Source organism: Podarcis tiliguerta (genome assembly GCF_965153285.1).
Source record: "Podarcis tiliguerta genome assembly, chromosome: 1".
In the NCBI taxonomy this organism is placed as follows: domain Eukaryota; kingdom Metazoa; phylum Chordata; class Lepidosauria; order Squamata; family Lacertidae; genus Podarcis; species Podarcis tiliguerta.
In genome coordinates this window covers 95,034,264-95,054,239 of record NC_139534.1, presented here as the reverse complement: position 1 = coordinate 95,054,239, position 19,976 = coordinate 95,034,264, and the positions used below count along the sequence as shown (strand labels likewise).

The following is a 19,976-nucleotide window of genomic DNA, read 5'->3' as shown; positions in this document are numbered from 1 at the left end:
TGGAGCAAATGTCAGCCCACAGAAAATCTAACTGACGTTTATTCTGATTCAGCTGTAAACTGCAGGTTTTCCCAGGGAAAGTGGTGAGACAGGGGACGGGGAAAGAAAACCCCACTCGGACTCACGCCTAGAAATTGAAAAACAAGCAAAAGTGTGAATGAGTCCAAAGATACAGGGTGTCCCTTATGGGTCTGATAGAGCTGGGTTAGACCACGTATAGAAATGGAGTTCAGTGATATCAATATGCTGTCCCTGTTCTTCCCATCTGACCTGGGTTTTGCTGCCTCTCTGCTTGCTTAGGCTCAAGCTACAGGTTACAAGGTGAAAATTGTGTTTTCTCTTTGCATATCCACTTTCCCTTCCCTCCCCCTCCCCCCGTTGCTTTCTCCCATGAAGGGGCTCCAGTTTTACAGCTTTGGGGATTGTGTTCCTGTATTTCTGTTGCACCAACAGTGATGTTATCTCAGATTGGTGGATTTGATTACCGCAGGTATCTTACACCAGCACTTCAGTGTTAACAATGGCTCACAATTGTTACCGCCACACTTCAAAATGCTGGCTTTAAACTCTAAAGCCCTAAATGGCTTGGATTAGGAGTACTTTATGTCTTACTGTGATCATGTAGGTTTACCATAAACACCTTTCTTATTATGCCGTGTACTTTGGCAAATGTGGCTTTCTGCACCTATAGAACTCACTTCAGCTGGAGACTCTTCAAATACTTAACCGGGCTGGGCTGGCTGGAATTTGGTGACCACAAGGAAATGGATTTTTAATCCATTTTTCATTTAGTTAGTTCCTTTGTTGCATATTTTTCTGTTATAGTGCAACCCATAGGATGGAGCAAGCTAAAGCTTCAAATTAAAAAAAACATCAGCAAAATCTGCATCTTTACTCTGCTTAACCACTACTTGTCCTGATGAATTGTTTTGTTTTTTTCAGTGTAAAACGTAGCAATTGCTACCTGGTCTGGGGAGGAGAAACATCTGTTAATTCACAAAGATCTGGTCGTGGTAACGTTGATTTAGAAATTGGATGCCTTGTTGAGTTGGCTACTGGAATGTTGTCATTCACAGCCAATGGAAAAGAACTGGGAACTTTCTACCAGGTATCAATATATTTTACCAAAATCATTGTCGTCATCATCATCCTCTTTATTTCAAAGTGACTGTAAAAGATGAAACATGTTTTATTGAAATACTGCTGATAATGTGTGACGGCTGTTTGGTGTTTGTGTTACTGTATGAGTACGTAGGTTCTGAAAATATACTATGGGCCCTGAACAAAATATTCTTATACTGTACACAATTTTGTGCAAGCATAGGTAGGCTACTAGGCCTGGTGGCTATGTTGTAACTCCATTTTCAGAGGCAGTGATGCTTCTGAATACCAGATACTGGAAAACCACAGGAGGGGAGAACACAGTTGCACTCAGATCCTGCTTTTGGGCTTCCCATAGGCATTTGGTAGACCACTGCTAGAACAGGATGCTAGACTAGCTAGGCCACTGGCCTGATCCATCAGGACTATTACTATGTTCTTACTTGGCATAGACCTAGTGGTGGTTCATGAAGGGGCCGGAGGCAATGGTGTCTTCCCAGTGGTAGTACTCTGCTTATTAGGATGGGGATCAGGGAGGTAGTAATAAGGTTGAGAGAGCTCCAGGTTGATAATGATGTTCCAGAAGCAATCCCAATCTTGCTGCAGCTATGTCATCCCACTAGGGATGCGGGTGGCGCTGCGGTCTAAACCACTGAGGCCCTTGGGCTTGCTGATGAGAAGGTCAGCGGTTCAAATCCCTGCAACAGGGTGAGCTTCCATTGCTCTTTCCCAGCTCCTGCCAACCTAGCAGTTCAAAAGTATGCCAGTGCAAGTAGATAAATAGGTACCGCTGCGGTGGGAAGGTAAACAGCATTTCCGTGTGCTCTGGTTTCCATCACGGTATCCAGTTGCACCAGAAGCGGTTCAGTCATGCTGACCACATGACTCGGAAAGCTGTCTGTGAAAAAACGCCAGCTCCCTCGGCCTGAAAGCGAGATGAGCACCACAACCCCATAGTTGCCTTTGACTAGACTTAACCGTCCAGGGGTCCTTTACTTTACCATTCCATTTGCAGTGCCACTGTCACTGGGAGGTGTCTACCACACACACACACACACACACACACACACACACACACACACCCTGAAAGGCAGTTGCACATATAAATAGTTCATAAATACATGCATAATGAAAGAACAAGTGATACTAAGATATGTTATGCAATAGGCCTGGGCATATTCCACACCATGTAGTATTGTTGTGCTCCCCCCCCCCCCCCATCTCAGGACTCACTTGGAAAAGTGGCTGCAGCCATGGCATTATGAGATTACAAATGAAATTGCCTCACTAAATCATCACTCATGATTTCTGTCTGGGTCTTATAGTATAGTATACGAAATCTGCATAGATGCATGCCTAAGAATAAAAATTCATCACCATGCTAGTCACAATAGACGTCAGCTTATATCAAGCCTGTACTTAAAATCCAAGCTATTTTTGCTGAAATTCCTTCTATCCGTGTATGAGACAAAGGCTGTCATCTTCAAGTGAAATTATGATGATTCTCCCAGTGACACCTTTTTCTACTCCAATCAGGAGTGTCATAGGAAAGCTGGGTATGCAATTAACAATTCTTTATTTAGTGCAGTGTGTGATGGATATAGAATAAACATGGCATGAAACCAGTTAGGGAAGACAAAGGTTATTGTATGATCTTTATGGAGACAAAAGATTTGTACATTAACTCTACATTTATCTTGTATGCTGAAATAAAGAGGTTCCAATTGGAAAGAGAAATGAATATGAAATCATTTAATTCAATTCTTGAGCACAATATAAGAGAGTAGATGGATGACTTTTTAAAATAGAAAAAAATCATCATTTAGAAATATTTTATTACCATTAGTGAACTCCCATTCCTTCTGATGCCACATTACTCCTAGACCTAGTGCAGCCGTATCCAAACATTCTCTTTGTGTCTTGATGTCACCTGTGAGAATGGAGAACAGGGACAAGTGCACTAATCTCTGTCATGACCCTGCATGACTTGGAAGGTGAACATCAGACTCAGTTGATGTAGAAACTGGACGCCTTGTTCAGTTGGCTAATGGAAAAGAAGTGGAGCTTTCTACCAGGTATCAGTTTATTTTCCAGAAAATTCCACTTGTCTCAAAATGGCTATACAAGATGCAACATACTTTATGGATCCACCGTGAGTCATTTAGAAACCTGATCTTCCAGTAGTTTTGATTGTGCAGAGATGAAACACACATTAGAGTACATCATTTTGCCTATTGCGTGGCAGTGTGGGCTGTGAAGAACTGTCTTCCTCACAACCCCTTAGGGCCCCACTGTGACTCTTTTTACAAGACGTTTTGAAGATAAAATCACTCATCTCTGTTGAGATGACGCTGCTTAGAGTCCAAATCCATCTGAGGTGTACAGTGCTGTTCTGTAGGATCAGTTTCAGTTGATATGGCTTGATGACATGGACAAGGTGCTAGCAGGAATGCCACAAACACATGCCATCTGGACCCTTGCCCTGATTAAAATACAGTACATTGTTCAAGCTTCTAACTGTGGTCGAGTGTCATGAGCAGTGCTTTTTTATAGAAAAAAATGGTGCCTGTACTCACCGTGTAGTTGTTATAGTAAGTGCCACACTTTTAACATTTGGGTGGAAAAGGTGCCAGTACTACGTTCCCGTGAGTAAACCCAGGAAAAAAGCATTGGTTGTTGACCATATTGTGCCAGTATTAAAATAATTTCATTAGCTACCAGCTTGTTTCTCAGTTTAATTGAGGCTGTTGTTCTTTGGTCTTTTAAAAAACCTTTAGTAGCTTGACTATGAATGCCCTCTTCCTCCCTATTGCTTGATATATTTGTCGGAGGCCCTATTCTGGTTGCTTTCTGAGGTTAGGCAAAAGCTATCAGAGGGTAGGCCTTTTCAGCATAAGTGCCCAAATTGTGGAACTCCTGCTGTAGCCTGTTCACTACGTGCCGTTATTACTGTTTTTTAGGCACTAGGTGATTCTCTTTGGTGTTTTAATGGCATTTTATTATTGTTGTTATTTTTAAAAATATTTGGTCCACCTTTCAAATGGTTCACTATTTTGAAGCGTTTTACTCACTAGTTCATTGTTAATTATTTTTATCTGCTACATTTGTTTTGCTTGATTTCATTGCTGCTAGTAGCTGCTTTGAGATATTTGCAAGCAGGAGAAATAGAAATATTTTTTAAAAGTTGCTGCAGTGTGTGGTATGTACAGTATACAAAATTTAAAAGGAATTTTAAGCTGCTTGTCAATGTTCTATAACATGCAATGCATCATAAAATATTCTGGAGTTTTCAGTGTACTGTATACTGAAGCATTCACCACATGCTTCCTTGGTACCCCTGTTCACTGTGCCGTATATTGCAGTAGAGCAGGATGTTGCAATCAGAGCTCGTAGGACAAAGTTAGATGAGATTATAGATCTGCTATTGGATCCACCACAGTTTTTTTTAAATGGGGAATGAAGGTATAGAAGGAGGGATTTCAGTATCTTAGTAGATGGGAAGGTGGTTTAACTCTTTGTGCTGTTTTCTCAACTGAAACCACTTTTTCTGAACCTCCTATTTCCCCAGTAGGAAGAAACCTATGTCTCTGTGTTGGGTGGGTACCAATTTTGCAGGCAGATGTGTGCAATTATATAAATGAATCTAGGTTTGCTTATGCCAGGGGTTGTCAACCTGGTCCCTACCGCCCACTAGTGGGCGTTTCAGGATTCTAGGTGGGTGGTTCTATGGCACAAGTGCTCCTTCCATCGAGCACTGGTGGGAGGTAAGGAAATTTTACCATCAAGAAAGAGGCATTAGTGGGCGGTAGGTATAAAAACGTTGACTACCCCTGGTTTACGCCTTAGAAATATAGGGTGTTTACTCTTATCTCTCTGTGCATGTGTATGTGTGAGCAAGTTCATTTTCCTACGTTTTGCTTTGAGGCAAGCCCTTCAGTTTTACATGAGCAATGTAACCCCCAAAACAAAACATTCCTGTTCCAGTTTTTTCTGTTCAGTAATTTCATCCCTTTATAAGAGCATTGGTTTGCTTGTCTAGTTGTGCTGCCTTTTTTCACAGCATGACTCTTGATATGCTTTCTCTGAATGAAGTCCCATTGAATTAAAGGGACTTACTTCTAGGTAAGTGTGTACTAAGAATTGCAACTTTAGCAAATGTAGCACAACAGTATCATTGTTGCAAGTTGATAATAGGCTCATGCTGCATTTTAACTGCAATAAATATATTTTTCAGGTTGAACCAAACACGAAATTATTTCCAGCAGCTTTTTTACAGCCTACGAGCACAAACCTTGTACAGTTTGAACTGGGTAAATTAAAGGTATTTTTAATAAAATTATTATCAACGGATATTATGGACTTTAAAGTAAATTCTGTAATGCCAACTGTATGATTTAATCAACACGATTAGTAGAACTTCACTTTTCTCTCTCTCATTGCCTGGAACTATTAGTGAAATGATTCCTGAAGTATAAAAAAGCATTGTTTCCTCAAAAATGTAAAAAATAAAATAGAAATATATGGGCATATATTAGATATCATACCTAAAGAGAACTGCATGTCTACTTACAAGTTCAGATACTAGAGACAACAGGGAAGGGAAGACTGTCACATTTCTGTCTTGTTTTTGCATTTCAAGTATAGCTGCTAATCATCATTCTGTCTGACTGACATTGGAAGATAATAGACAATGGACAAATTGCCGGTTCCAGATGACATCCACCCGAGTGTTCTCAAAGAACTCAAACATGACATTGCTGATCTTCTAAAAAAATATGTAACTTGTCCCTAAGATCAGCTACCATACCTGAAGATTGGGAAGTAGCCCAATGTAACACCATATTTTTTTTTTAAAAAAATTATTTTTTATTTTTAAAAAGGGATCCAGGAGGGGGCGGACACTGGAAATTACAGGCCAGTTAGCTTAACATCTTTCCCCAGAAAACTGGTGGAAATTATTATAAACTAACCAAGCATATGGAAGAAGAAGTCTTGCTGAAGCAGAGCCAGCATGGCTTCTGCAAGGCAAGGTCCTTCTCATAATTCTGTTAAGGTTCTTTGAGAGTGTCAACAAGCAGTTGACTTGGACTTTCAACAAGCCTTTTCACCAAAGACTCCTAGGTAAACTTACCTATCTTTCAATATGTATACCATGAGGGGTTGTTAAATTAACTCAAGGTTCTGTTTTTTTAAAAAATATATATCCATTTATGGGGTTTTTTTGTTTGTTTTTTTAGAACACTATGCCTTTATCAGCAGCAATCTTTAAAAGTGAAGAGAGAAACCCTATTCCCCAGTGCCCTCCTCGGCTGGATGTTCAAACTATCACACCTGTTGTGTGGAGCAGAATGCCAAACAGTTTCCTGAAAGTAGAAGCTGAGAAAGTCAGTGACCGCCATGGGTGGGTGGTCCAGTGCCTGGAACCTTTGCAGATGATGGCTCTTCATATTCCTGAAGAAAGCAGGTACATTTAAAAGATACAGTGGTATCTCGGGTTACATATGCTTCAGGTTACATACACTTCAGGTTACAGACTCTGCTAACCCAGAAATAGTGCTTCAGGTTAAGAACTTTGCTTCAGGATGAGAACAGAAATCGTGCTCCGGCGGCACGGCAGCAGCAGGGGGCCCCATTAGCTAGAGTGGTGCTTCAGGTTAAGAACAGTTTCAGGTTAAGTACAGACCTCCGGAACGAATTAAGTACTTAACCCGAGGTACCACTGTACTTTGCTTCCTTAAGAGCAAGTAGGTTATATTTGATTTATGTTAGTTTTTATTCCTATCATTAAATCTCTCATTCAACTTATAAAAGTTGGACTGGTTCATGACTAGTTGTGCCAGAATATGTTTGGAAATTCATGTTCCTAGCCACATCGGATTCACACTATTAGTTTCTGGGAAATTGTTCTCCAAATGGCAACAAGTCAGAAGCTTAAATTCACCCTGTGCAATGAGAACAAATTATCTGGATTTGGGGCAGTGGTGTAGCGTGGGGGGTGCAGGGGGGGCCGGCCGCACCGGGCGCAACATCTGGGGGGGGGCGCTCGCACTCGCAGCTCTCTGCCCCTACCTGGCTCACTCACTCTCTCTCACTGCAGTGCTGGCTGTACGAATCCGATCCGAGCCGCCGGGTCGCCGCCCACTGTGGAGGGGAGGGTGCCAGGCGTGCGGTGTGGTGCGGAGAGAGAGCTAGGGACTATCTGGGGGAGGGACAGTGCAGCGGGGGGGGGGACGCAAATTACTTGCCTTCCCCCGGGTTAGGGGGCGCAAATTACTTGCCATGCCCCGGGTGCTGACAACCCACGCTACGCCACTGATTTGGGGGAACACCCCTTCCATGCGGGTTTTTGCTCGTGGAAGGGTACTTCTTTTCCCAGCTATTTGGAAATATCACTACATATAAAAGGAAATATTTGCTTCTACTGCATAAATGTAAAAAAATTAATAATTCTGGATTAAATTTCTCACCCTTTAATGTAGAGCCTAATGCAGCCCCTGAGTCATGCACAACATAGATTCTTCACATATTACTTTCATATTTGTAAGGATTACTTATTCTTTTAGCTTATAGTGCAAGTTATATAGCTTTAAAAAAGGTTATTTCAGTCATAATTCTTGCGATATATCCAGAGATTGGTACTGTTCTTCTGTATTAGATTACAAAAAAAAATATTAAATCATAAATCTGAAAATGTACCCTCTGGAAAATACAGATTTATAGCAAGTTATAACCTGAGAAATTGATCTTTTCCCATGCACATGGACCAATTCTAATAAACCTGGAAGGAAAGAAGTAGAAAGTCTTTTATTAAAACACATTGCTTCAGTATTTTCCAGGGAAGCTATAAAAATACTGGACATGATGGTGATGATCCTGCTAATCTAAGCATGACCGAGGGGTCAGTCCTATACACAAGCAACTGATGTAAAGCAAGTATAAAAGTAAAGCCAGTGTAAATTTACTCTAGATCCAAACTCTATTCAGCAATGGGACTACTGCTGGCTAGGCGAGCCTAAACCTGGTCGAGGGAAAGCAAGCCTTTAAAATAGTGTTTCAGTTGCACCACCCTTTTTGCCTGCTTAACTTACTCTGGGTTGCCAGGTCACATAGTCACGTAACCAAGATGAACCGTTCTCTCTCTTTAGTCCCACTACCCCCCATGCCCCTGGAGCATCGCTTTCTCATGGCTTACACCACTTTAAGATCCTTCATGCTTGGCTCAGCCAGTTAGAGCCTAGATGAGACAGGATGCCAGAGATGCCCTGGTGTATCTCCATCTGATCCATGGATGAGAGATTGAAGGTGCCATAGCCTGGCTTCTCTAGGAACATCCCAGCGCAACCAGAGATCCACCCACTCATCCATTGTGGATCTTGCAATTGAATTGCTTCCTAGAGTCATAGAATCATAGAGTTGGAAGAGACCACAAGGGCCATCGAGTCCAACCCCCTGCCAAGCAGGAAACACCATCAGAGCACTCCTGACATATGGTTGTCAAGCCTCTGCTTAAAGACCTCCAAAGAGGTGTAGATCCAACCCGTTATTTGGGTTCTGCTATCTAATTCAGTTGTCTTTACACAAGTGCAGTGTATGGGAAACAAACAAGATGAACTGGAGCTTTTAATACAGGCTGGCAAATATGACCTGGTAGGCACTACTGAAACAGATAATTTAACAGCCGGTCTGCAAGCATCTAGAAAAGGATGCTGTGATTATTAAGACCCAGCATGGGTTTCTCAAAAATAAGTCATGCCAGACCAATCTGATTTTTATTTTTGGATGGAATTACAAACTTGGTAGATTAGGAAAATGCTGTAGACATAGTGTATTTTGATTTGAGTGAGGCTTTTGACAAAATTCCACCACGATATTCTCACAAGGAAGCTGGTAAACTGTGGGTTGAACGAGGTAACTGTTAGGTGGATTTGTAGCTGGTTTACTGACTGAACCCAAAGAGTACTCATTAATGGTTCCTCATCATCCTGGAAGAAAGGTTCTGTCCTAGGCCCATTGTTGTTTAATGTCTTTATAAATGACTTGGTAGAAGGAATTGAGGGGCTGCTCATTAAATTTGCAGGTAACACCAAACTGGGAGGGGTAGCTAATGCCACAGAAGATGGAGTCAGAATTCAAAATGACCTTAACAGATTGGAGAACTGGGTGCAAGCTAACAAAATTAATTTCAAAAGGGTCAGGTGTAAGGTTCTGCACTTAGGCAGGAAGAACCAGATGCAAAAATTACAGGATGGGGGACACCTGGCCTACTAGCAGTACATGTGAAAGGCATCTAGGGGTCTTGGTGGACCGCAAGCTTAACATGAGTCAATAGTGTGATGCAGCAGCAAAAAAAGCTAATGGTATTCTAGGCTGCATCAACAGAAGTATAGTGTCCAGATCAAGGGAAGTAATAGTACCACTCTATTCTGCCTTAGTCAGACCACACTTGGAATACTGTGTCCAATTCTGGGCACCACAGTTTAAGAAGGATGTTGACAAGCTGGAACATGTGGAGAGGAGGGCAACCAAGATGATCAAGGGTATGGAAACTAAGCCTTATGGAGGAGCGCTTGAAGGAGCTGCGTATGTTTAGCCTGGAGAAGAGGAGTCTGAGAGGAGATATGATAGCCATCTCCAAATATCTAAAGGGCTGTCACATGGAGGAGGGAGCATGCTTGTTTTTTCCTGCACTGGGTTGTAGGACTTGACCCAATGGCTTCAAGTTGCAAGATAGGAGATTCCAACTAAATATTCGGAAAACTTTTAGTAAGAGCTGTTCAGCAGTGGAACAGACTCCCATGAGAGATGGTGGACTCTCCCTCCTTGGAGGTTTTTAAGCAGAGCTTGGATGGCTATTTGCTATGGATGCTTTGGCTGAGATTCCTGCATTACAGGGGGTTGGACTAGATGACTCTCGGGGTCCCTTCCAACTCTAAGATTCTATGATTTACTTCCTTGTTTATTTATAGCATTTGTATCCCGTTCATCAGCCAAAACGCCTCCCAGAACCTCTTACATGAAATCAAAGCAAGACACTTAATTCCTGCAGGCTTACAATCCAAAAAGAAACACATACACACACACACATGGGAAAAGGGGCAGGAAGAGGAAAATCAAAATTAATGCATCAGTTTCTAAGCAGTCGTTCCCATATTGGCTAACTGGCACAGTTCAGAGGCCTCCAGCAAAGCTGGTGAAACGAGCCCTGCTTCCTATCTCTCCCACTGAGGCAATCTGATGGAATGGCAGTTGAGGGAGAGGAGGCCTGAAGGGGCTGGCCTGTCAAAGCAGAGTCAACAGAGTGAGCTCTGCTTCTCAGCTCTCCCACTGCTGGAAAGTAAAGCACAGTTCTCTTCCAGTATACAGTGGCGTAGCGTGGGTTGTCAGCACCCGGGGCAAGGCAAGTAATTTGCGCCCCCTAGCCCGTGGATTTGCGCCCCCTAACCTGTGGATTTGCGCCCCCTAATCCTAACCCCCAAATGTTGCGCCCGGTGTGGCCGCCCCCCCCCTGCACCCCCCATGCTACGCCACTGCCAGTATACCTTACTTGTTCGTTTAATATTATTTAAAATGTTGGTAAATTGTTTAAAATGTTGGTAAATGTTGCATATTTTATAAAATTGTGGTCTGTAAGTTGGACATTTTCAATGTGTGTGTTTTTATCCGAAGTTTAAATACACATAGCTTGAAGCAGAAGTGAGTTATGCTCCCAAGCCTTTATCCTTTTTGCAGTTCTTATGAAGTACCTAATAAAATGTACTTAATGAATGAAAGCTAATTAAAAACGTTTCTGTTTTCTTTCCTTTGCAGGTGTATTGATATTTTAGAGCTTTGTGAACAAGAGGACCTGATGAGATTCCACTACCACACTTTAAAACTGTATAGTTCTGTTTGTGCATTGGGTAATAACAGAGTAGCTCATATACTTTGCAGCCATGTGGATGTTTCTCAGTTATTTTATACAATAGATAATCGGTATTTACCTGGACTCTTGCGTTCTGGATTCTATGACTTACTTATCAGCATTCATTTAGAATACTCCAAGGAAGCTAAACTCATGATGAACAATGAATTTATAATTCCAATCACAGATGAAACCAGAAAAATCAAATTATTTCCAGATGAATCAAAGAGACATGGTTTGCCTGGCGTTGGGCTTAGCACCTGCTTGAAACCAGGTTTCAAATTCTCTACCCCTTGTTTTGTTTTGTCTCATGAGGATCATCAGAAACCTAGTCCAGAGATACCACTCGAGATGCTTAAGTCAAGAGCTATAAGCATGCTAACAGAAGCAGTCTACTGCAGTGGAACACACATACGAGACCCTGTTGGGGGGAAAGTTGAGTTCCAGTTTGTTCCTGTTCTGAAACTTATAGGAACATTGCTCATAATGGGAGTCTTTGATGATCATGATGTCAAACAGATTTTGCTACTCATTGATCCATGTGTGTTTGGTGAGACCAAAGAAGAAGTAATGGAAAAAGCAGAGAAAGAGGATGTTGCACAAATAGAAGAAAAAGCTATAGAGGCCGGAGAAAAGGCAATCAGGGAGCCTAAAACTCCAATCAAAGGCTTGCTGCAAACAAGATTGCCTGAATCTGTTAAACTCCAGGTGACAACCTTAAAGTAAATGCAGAAGTGTTGAAATACTGTTGAAATAAATTGTTAAATGTTTTCCAGTAACCTGAGCAAAGAGCCTGAACAGCAGTATTCTTGAGACTTTTTTTTTTTTTTTTGCTAATTCTTTATTGGTCTTAGTTTGACCAGACACAACTAATTTTCATCTTTCTATGCTACTGTTCCACAAAAGACAAAACTGGTAAGATACTATGGGTTATATTCAGTGCTGCAGTTATTTTTGAGCAACAAAATTTCATACACAATGGAACTTCCCCTCTTCCGCTGCCTGTAGCACCATATACCCTCAAAATCTTCTCCTGAGGATCGGAAGACCTTCAGGAGGAGATTTTGGGAGTGTGCAAGGGAGGAAGACACAGGGAAGCCTCAGTGTGTGAGTGAAATTTTGCTTCTGCAACAATGGATACAACCCTGTCACATACTTTTGATATAAATTATGTACGTTTGTACATTGAAGATGCACCACTGGGGAACACACTGGTTTAATCATATTATATACCTGTGGTGATTTGTCCCCTCACTTTTAATGATCACACATAAGTTAATAAGCAAATAATAGGCATTGGGTTGGATAAAAGAAGTATAAGCAGATGGAAAGTAGCTTTTAGTGCAGTTCTGCAAAAGCTTGTGTAAGAGCTTGCACAATAGTTGGTTGTTTGTTTAAATGTACTTACACTCACTTTTTACCATCTGGTCCTAGGGCAGTTTACATATAGCTCAGTACAAATATAAAGCATGTAATTCATTAAAATTACTAGACCATAAATGAAACCATAAATTCAATGGAAGGAGTATTCTGATCTAATCTCCTGGTGTTATAATAACTCTATGGAAGTTCTATGGAAGTTTTTGTGCTTCTGCAAAAGGTTGCATGAGCTCTTGTAAAAGCACATAAACATTGTGGATTTATTTGCTCTTTTCTCACACAGCACTCTAGCATTAGCCTCTTAGAGTGGAAGACTTCCTTGCACATATAAAAGGGCCTCTTTGGATCCAACGACCCACTCTCCTTCTCATTAACCACAAAACTGAGTATCCACTGACAATAATGTGGCAAACTATACTGTTGTTCTTTCACATGAATTTATTTGTGCCGTTCCATAACTTGGCCACATAATGCATCTCTTATTTTATGCTAGATGTGTGAGCTATTAAATTATTTCTGCGACTGTGAGCTGAAACACAGAGTGGAAGCCATTGTATCATTCGCAGATACTTACGTCTCAAAGTTGCAGTACAATCAGAAATATAGATATAATGAACTCATGCAAGCCTTGAATATGTCTGCTGCTTTAACAGCTAAGAAGACAAAGGAATTTCGCTCTCCTCCTCAAGAGCAGGTAGATTTTCTTCCTTCCTTCCGTTCTTCCTTTCTAGTACACTACGGTGATGAAATGGAGTAAAGCTTTCAGAAACCTTAAAATACAGTGTCCAGTAAAAAGCAGCAGAACGGGGATCAAAGCAGTCTTCGGATATCTGCCCTTCTGTCTGTAGACCCTTTCAAAACTGCTTCATAGGGTTAGAGGACCCCTCTAGCATTAGTCATGGATGGCACAGTGATGGGTGGAAGGGGGAATTGCGAAAGATCAACTCAAGTCCTGTTACACTGCTAAGAGCTCTGCTATATCCAGTTGCATACAACCCCCCCCCCCCCCCCCGAGAATAGCAATACCTGCATATCTTTAAAGTATTCAGTATTTGAGTTAGTTGCTTGTACTTGGTCACTGCAGGCTGTGGCACTTTTGAAAAGAGGGTAATTCCCCCCCCCCCCCACCATTTGATCAAGGATGGGCCTTTCAAAGAAATTCAAAGGGATGCAATGAGACTGTCAGAAATCTAGGAAGTCATTGGACTATATTTTTCAGGCACTCTTGTTGACTCTTCTTACCTTCAGAGATTGGAATAATATTAATGACATTTATTATATATTATGTATCTAAATAAATAAATACTAGACATTAAAAGTGTGGAATCAAGAAAAAATGAATCTAAGCAAGCTGCAGACATAATCTAAATAAACAGGAACATAAGGAAAATAAAAGACGTACAGGAAGACAATGGAGAAAGCAATATAATGGTTAAATTTATTAAAGTATGTATGTTTGCCAATAGGCAGTGCCAGTATGTATGTTCTTTGTGACATTGTATGAGTTGGCTTACTGTGGTCTTAGTGTAATGATTACAACTGTTATTCAAAGATATTTCACTTTATTGTTATAATTTCAGATTAATATGTTGCTAAACTTTCAACTGGGAGAGGATTGTCCTTGCCCAGAGGAGATTCAGGAAGAGTTATATGAGTTTCACGATGATCTCCTAATCCATTGTGGTAAGTGATTGCCTATTTTGGGTGGAGCATATTATCGCTGAGATTCCGCTTATTGTGAAATATTAATTCCTGCAGTTTTGTTTTGGTTTATTGACTTTTCCTGGCAAACATGATATTGATTAATTAAAACTGAAAACTGCAAAGATAAAAAAGACACCGTAAAAGCTAATTAGACTTATCTTCCCAAATGTTCTCTAGAAAAACAGGAAAGCATAAATATTTACACTCAAAAATGTTTTGGGGGCAGCAGTAGATCTCAAAGAACTTGTACCTGAAAACATTCTCTCTCCTTTACTTCTTCCTTTTAAGTGAATGCCAGCTATTTACTCCTATGGGGAAAATAATCTAATGCAAAGTGCACAGACATACATTGTACCCAAAGCAAGAAGTTCACAAAATATATAGAGGCCCTCTTCTTCCCATTCACCTGCTCTTTATGTGTATTTTAAATAACATTAGCTGTGAGTTTGTGTCATATTGCTGAATAACTGAAATTGGGAAAGTGGCTTTTTAGGCCATCAAATGAAATGTGTCTTCCAATGTAATATTCCTGCTACAAAAGTGTGTCTGTTTTTCTGCAAGCAGCAGGTTCATATTGCAATGGAGCAAGAGAAGAATGGGGGGGGGGGTTACTGCATACTACCTCTCATTCTACTCCTCAACCTCCAGGAGCATATTTTCAGAGGTCATGGGGGTGTGGCAGAAAGAAGGGAAGGGAGAAAAACCCATTCTGTGAATGGAATGGAAAGTTAAATTCAGAGTTGTATAGCATTACACAGTACGCAAGTCTGTTTAAATTATTTAAGAAACACGTATTTTCAAGACACACAAATAGTTCAGAAATTCTTTTATGTTAAGCATTGATGGTGGTCAATACTATTAAACCGTTTGTTCAGTGTAGTGCCTAGAAATATACAGTGGTAACTCTGGTTACATACTTAATTCATTCCGGAGGTCCGTTCTTAACCTGAAACTGTTCTTAACCTGAAGCACCACTTTAGCTAATGGGGCCTCCCGCTGCTGCTGCTCCGCTGGAGCACGATTTCTGTTCTCATCCTGAAGCAAAGTTCTTAACCCGAGGTACTATTTCTGGGTTGGCGGAGTCTGTAACCTGAAGCGTTTGTAACCCGAGGTACCACTGTAGAAGCAGAGCATATTCAAAACATGCATATTCAGAACACATTTTAGCCAGTCATCATCTTCATTTCTCAACTCTCAACCAGTCTTTTACTCACAGCTTGAGCACACACACCCCCCCAAATGGCAATAATACCTGCCTACATTTCAGATGTGTACAGTTGAAAAGCACTTTTAGCTTACAGGAAGAGTGTGATATGTCTATCGAGGAGCTGATCCAGTCACCCACCATATCCTCCCTGCTTCTTACTGTTCATGTTGCTCTGTGTATGAGAGATCCCAGCAGCAGTAACTCCTTCCCTTCTCACTGGTCTACCATGAGTGGAGAGCTGCAATCACAGAAGGACTGTACACATCTAATTGTGTGCACGGGTGGGCCTCTAAGATATGTTTTTTGATTATTATTTAAGCTTGGGTCATCAGTTTAATATCATGGGAATTCTGGCAAAACACAGACTGCACTTCATTTCAAAATGAGTTTATTACCCATTAGGTATTCCATTAGAGGGAGAAGAGGAAGAAGAGGAAGATCTGTCATGGACTGGCAAGCTACGTTCATTGGTATATAAAGTAAAAGGACCACCAAAAACAGAAAAGAGAGAACCTACAGAGGAAGAAGAAAAATATCCCAGTAAGAGCTTGAATTGTTATTCATACTAATTCATTTTATTTAATTTTTAGAGAAGAAAATAATACACCTGGAAGCAGGTGAACAGTGAGCTGTGAAGTATGTATGAATGAATATGAGCCAAGAACTTCCAGATTCCAATCTTGTGTTAAATTTACACAAGGATAGTATCGATTCATTAATAGATGTCCTCAAAGTAGCACCACTAATGATATATGGTATTGGGGGGGGGGGGTTAGGATAAGGTTGGTTTAATTTCCTGGCTTGTTCCAAAGCTGCTAATTGTAGTTTCCTCATTCAGAGGAAGTGAATGGTTAATGAGAGAATTTCTGCTTTGATTATGACGCAAGCAAGGCGAGGAATGAAGAGGCTGTGAACATTGGGGGAAAGGCTCATACATATCTTGTCTTGATATGTTATCCTTTGCAGGCATAATGAAATATCAATTAGTTTTTCATTTACAATACATTTTGGTTATATGTGGGTTATCTTTCAAAGCACCAGTGCTATAAACTGTGCTGAATACATCCACCAACTTTCCCCCCTGAGCCTTAGTGAATTCTTTCAGGCAGTCATCAATCACTTAGAGCTAATTAGTATGGCATACAATAATTCCTTCCAATCCTTAATGACCTGCATAATACTGAATGAAAATAAATATAGGTACAAATGAATGGCAGTCTCTCCCTGGTTGTTCTGCAGGGATGTTTTTCGGCAGAAACTTGCAGCTGTTGTTGGGGCAGCTTCACCGGAGCTGTGATAATATTGGACCCAATCTTTGATAGGTTCTCCAAGCAGGTTTAGATGACAAGATGACAAAAATGCTACACACTGTTGCTTTGTGAAGAATGTCGTATCATTTAATATGAAACGCTAAGGCAATGTTTTGCCGAGAGAAGGTCTTGAACATATCTTTTTAGCATCGTAAGGCTACAACTGACATTTTTTGGTCAGTAAGTTAGACATAAAATGCAGATTCTGCAGTCCCCCCCCCCCCCCAATGTTCAGATGTCAGGATGTCACGCAACATCATGTTGGGCCCCCTCAATCTTCTGGAGAAGCTGGTGCATCTGATGGAGGGGAACGGTGGGACTTATATTCCAGCCACATCTGGATAGCTACAGATTCACCACTTTCCTCTTCCGTAGACCACTTTTAAAATGTTGGCAAGATTCAGTGTCTGGTGTTTTTGCAGTACTACTAATGCATAATTTACAGTTAAGTAAGCTGGGATTCAGAGATAGCTCTGTAAAGGATGCATGGAATTTGATGCTCCGGTGGTTTATCCAGTCAACCATTAAAAATGAAACACAAATATATTTACTTCGGAAGTGTCCATGTATTCAGGACCTCAGGAATTCTAGGTCACTGATGGCATGAAGCTAGCAATAGCTATTAAGCAGAGTTTGTAAAACATTTTTGGATATGCTATCTGCAGCCTCCTTTGGTTAGGGATAGCATCACTCTGTATATGTACTTCACTAATCCTCTTCACAGAACCTCATGATATACTGTCTCTTAAAATTCTTTTTATTTTTTAAGCTTGGTGTGGTGTAAAAGCAAATATAAAATGCCATACAAAAACATGCTGATTTGAAAGCATATTTGACAGGGACATGCATGGCATAACTATAAATAAAATATTTTTGCTCCTTTGAAATTTATTCTCAAGAGGGGGAACATTATCCAGGACGTTATGCCTCACAAAACTGACATTATTATTCATAATGATGAATGACATGGAAAAGCTGACCCCTTCATGATGGGTAGCTTATTTTGATCACATGGACTCTGATTTCAATTTAAGTGTTTGCTTTATTTGCATTAAGCAAACAGATTTCAACAGTTTAACAGGAAGTTTAGTAGTAGTTTGCAATTATGTCTGCATCTGTGGTTCCCAGCGTGGGGCAAACAGCCCATAGGGTGGCAATTTGATTTTTAAGGGGGGCAATTTGAGAATGAGTTATTAACAGTGACCTTTTAGGCTTCCTCCACGTGAATAGGAGTTCACTTTTTGAATAATAAGAATTATCTGTTGGGGGCGGGGGACTTAAGGATTTTAGAGGTGCTTAGGTGGGGCATGGCCAAAAAAAGGTAGGGAACCACTGGTCTACACTGGCAAACTACATAGCTTACAATCAGCTGGCAAACCAGAATCAGAAGCCATGATTTGAAGTGTCTTATGTGTTATCAGAATTGACAAGCCATAGTTTTCGCTAGTACTGAACCAAAATTTTATGCGGGGGGTGAATTCTCCGGCAAATTTTGGAAACTGAGACAAAACTCATCTCCAGCACTGGGAGAGGGGCTGTGGCAACTACCATTCTCCCTCCCCAAAAAAGCCCTGGAGAGGCTTCCTGTTTTGCAGTGATCCCAGCAAGTCGCCCTCTTGTGTGCTCCGGCACCCAGGAGGGGTCCCAGATGGAGATTAAGGGGGGGTAAGGGGCATACCTGCTGGGACACAGGTGGCACTGTGGGTTAAACCATGGAGCCTAGGACTTGCCAATCAGAAGACGGGGTGAGCTCCCGTTGCTGGGTCCCTGCTCCTGCCCACCTAGCAGTTCGAAAGCACGTCAAAGTGCAAGTAGATAAATAGGTACTGCTCTTGTGGGAAGGTAAACGGTGTTTCCGTGCGCTGCTCTGGTTCGCCAGAAGCGGCTTAGTCATGCTGGTCACATGACTCGGAAGCTGTACGCCGGCTCCCTCGGCCCATAGAGCGAGATGAGCGCCGCAACCCCAGAGTCGGCCACGACTGGACCTAATGGTCAGGGGTCCCTTTACCTTTACCTTTAAGGGGCATACCTCTCCTAAATTTCAAGGATATTGAAATGCCTTTTTTTGGTCTGTGAGCCGGGGTGGAACTCCCCGTCTCCCAGACGAAAAGGCGAGGGCACTGGGTACAATGGCTCTGTCCAAGGACAGCCCCCAGCAAGCTACCGTGGTGAGCTGCGGAATACCTTTGAATTCAGAAACAATTGGCAAGCGAAGAAGCACCCCCTTGAAAAGATCCTGATTTATGCTGCAGGAGAAAATCATCTGCTTGGAAAGGTTTTGAAATAATGAAAGACGTTAATTTCTGCTTTGGTTGAGCGGTGGAAGCAGGGGAGGCAATATTTTAAGTTTTGGGGTGTGTGTGGATCTGCGTTATCTACCCTTTCCCAAAGCAATGGAATGTAAAGTTTTCAGGGAGAGTGGACTTTAAAGATACCTCTTTGCGATGGATTTCTTTTATAAGTAAGGACTTTTCCTGAAAGAAGATGGAGAGTAATAACCTTGGATGATTTTGACCACCCCTTGGAACTTCGTATTATGAAATAGAAATAGTAAAGAAGAAAAGATTGGTAACAGCTGGATTGACTGTCTGTTAAGCATTCAGAAGAGAATAAACGGTGGAGTTGGATGTAATGAAAATGAGGATCGGCAGGATGGGCTGCAGGAAGATGTATTGGTTTGCGGGGACGGGGGATGGAGAGGAAATATGGATTTTGTTGAGATTACATCAGCCCGCCCACCCGCTCTTGAAGCTTGAAATTGGAAATAAGAATAGTGAAGGTATCAGGATGGACCACAATGTATACCATCTTGACGGCTTCTGAGGCTTTCAGACAGAGAAGAAGAGATAGGGGTTATGTTTATTTATTTATTAATGATTTATTAAGGAGCTGGTTATATGTAAAACTGAGGGTTAAATTTGGCAAAATGTGAAGGGTTGGTGATGCTGGGGGATTGTCAGTGTTGGGTGTGTGTGTGGAATGTATATTATTTATTTATACAAAAAAAAATTTCTAGAGGTTTCATTTTCACCCTCTGCACGCAGCACCAGTGAGGCTGAGTTGTTTATTACTGGAGGCAGATGTCAGACAGCAATGCTTAAGGCCATGTTAGGGAGGACTGTGTGCATGTTGCCTGGGTTGAAGCAAGATCTGATGAGTGACTATTGTAGATAAAAGAGGATTTACTCTACTCGACTATTTTGAGGACAGGTTATAACAACGCATAAAAGCCATAGCAGAAATTGGTAATTGAACATGTGATGTGTAGGGAGAAGGGACGAATGTATTTTGAAATGATAGTTGGAAAAGTTATTTTATTGGAAGCAGCAAAGGAGGGAGGAAATTAAAAGGGACATCGGGGGTGGGTGGGAAG

At 41.3% G+C, this 19,976-nt stretch overlaps 1 protein-coding gene across 1 annotated transcript in view; it reads left to right on the top strand.

Annotated features, from left to right (window-relative positions):
- The window catches only part of RYR3 (ryanodine receptor 3), a 255,484-nt gene that overhangs the window by 125,264 nt on the left and 110,244 nt on the right, over positions 1-19,976 (top strand). The window contains exons 32-38 of the mRNA XM_083449419.1: positions 943-1,108; positions 5,336-5,422; positions 6,339-6,565; positions 10,909-11,710; positions 12,876-13,076; positions 13,963-14,065; positions 15,696-15,833. Coding sequence (XP_083305545.1) covers positions 943-1,108; positions 5,336-5,422; positions 6,339-6,565; positions 10,909-11,710; positions 12,876-13,076; positions 13,963-14,065; positions 15,696-15,833 — 1,724 coding nt within the window. The remainder of the gene's footprint in view (positions 1-942; positions 1,109-5,335; positions 5,423-6,338; positions 6,566-10,908; positions 11,711-12,875; positions 13,077-13,962; positions 14,066-15,695; positions 15,834-19,976) is intronic.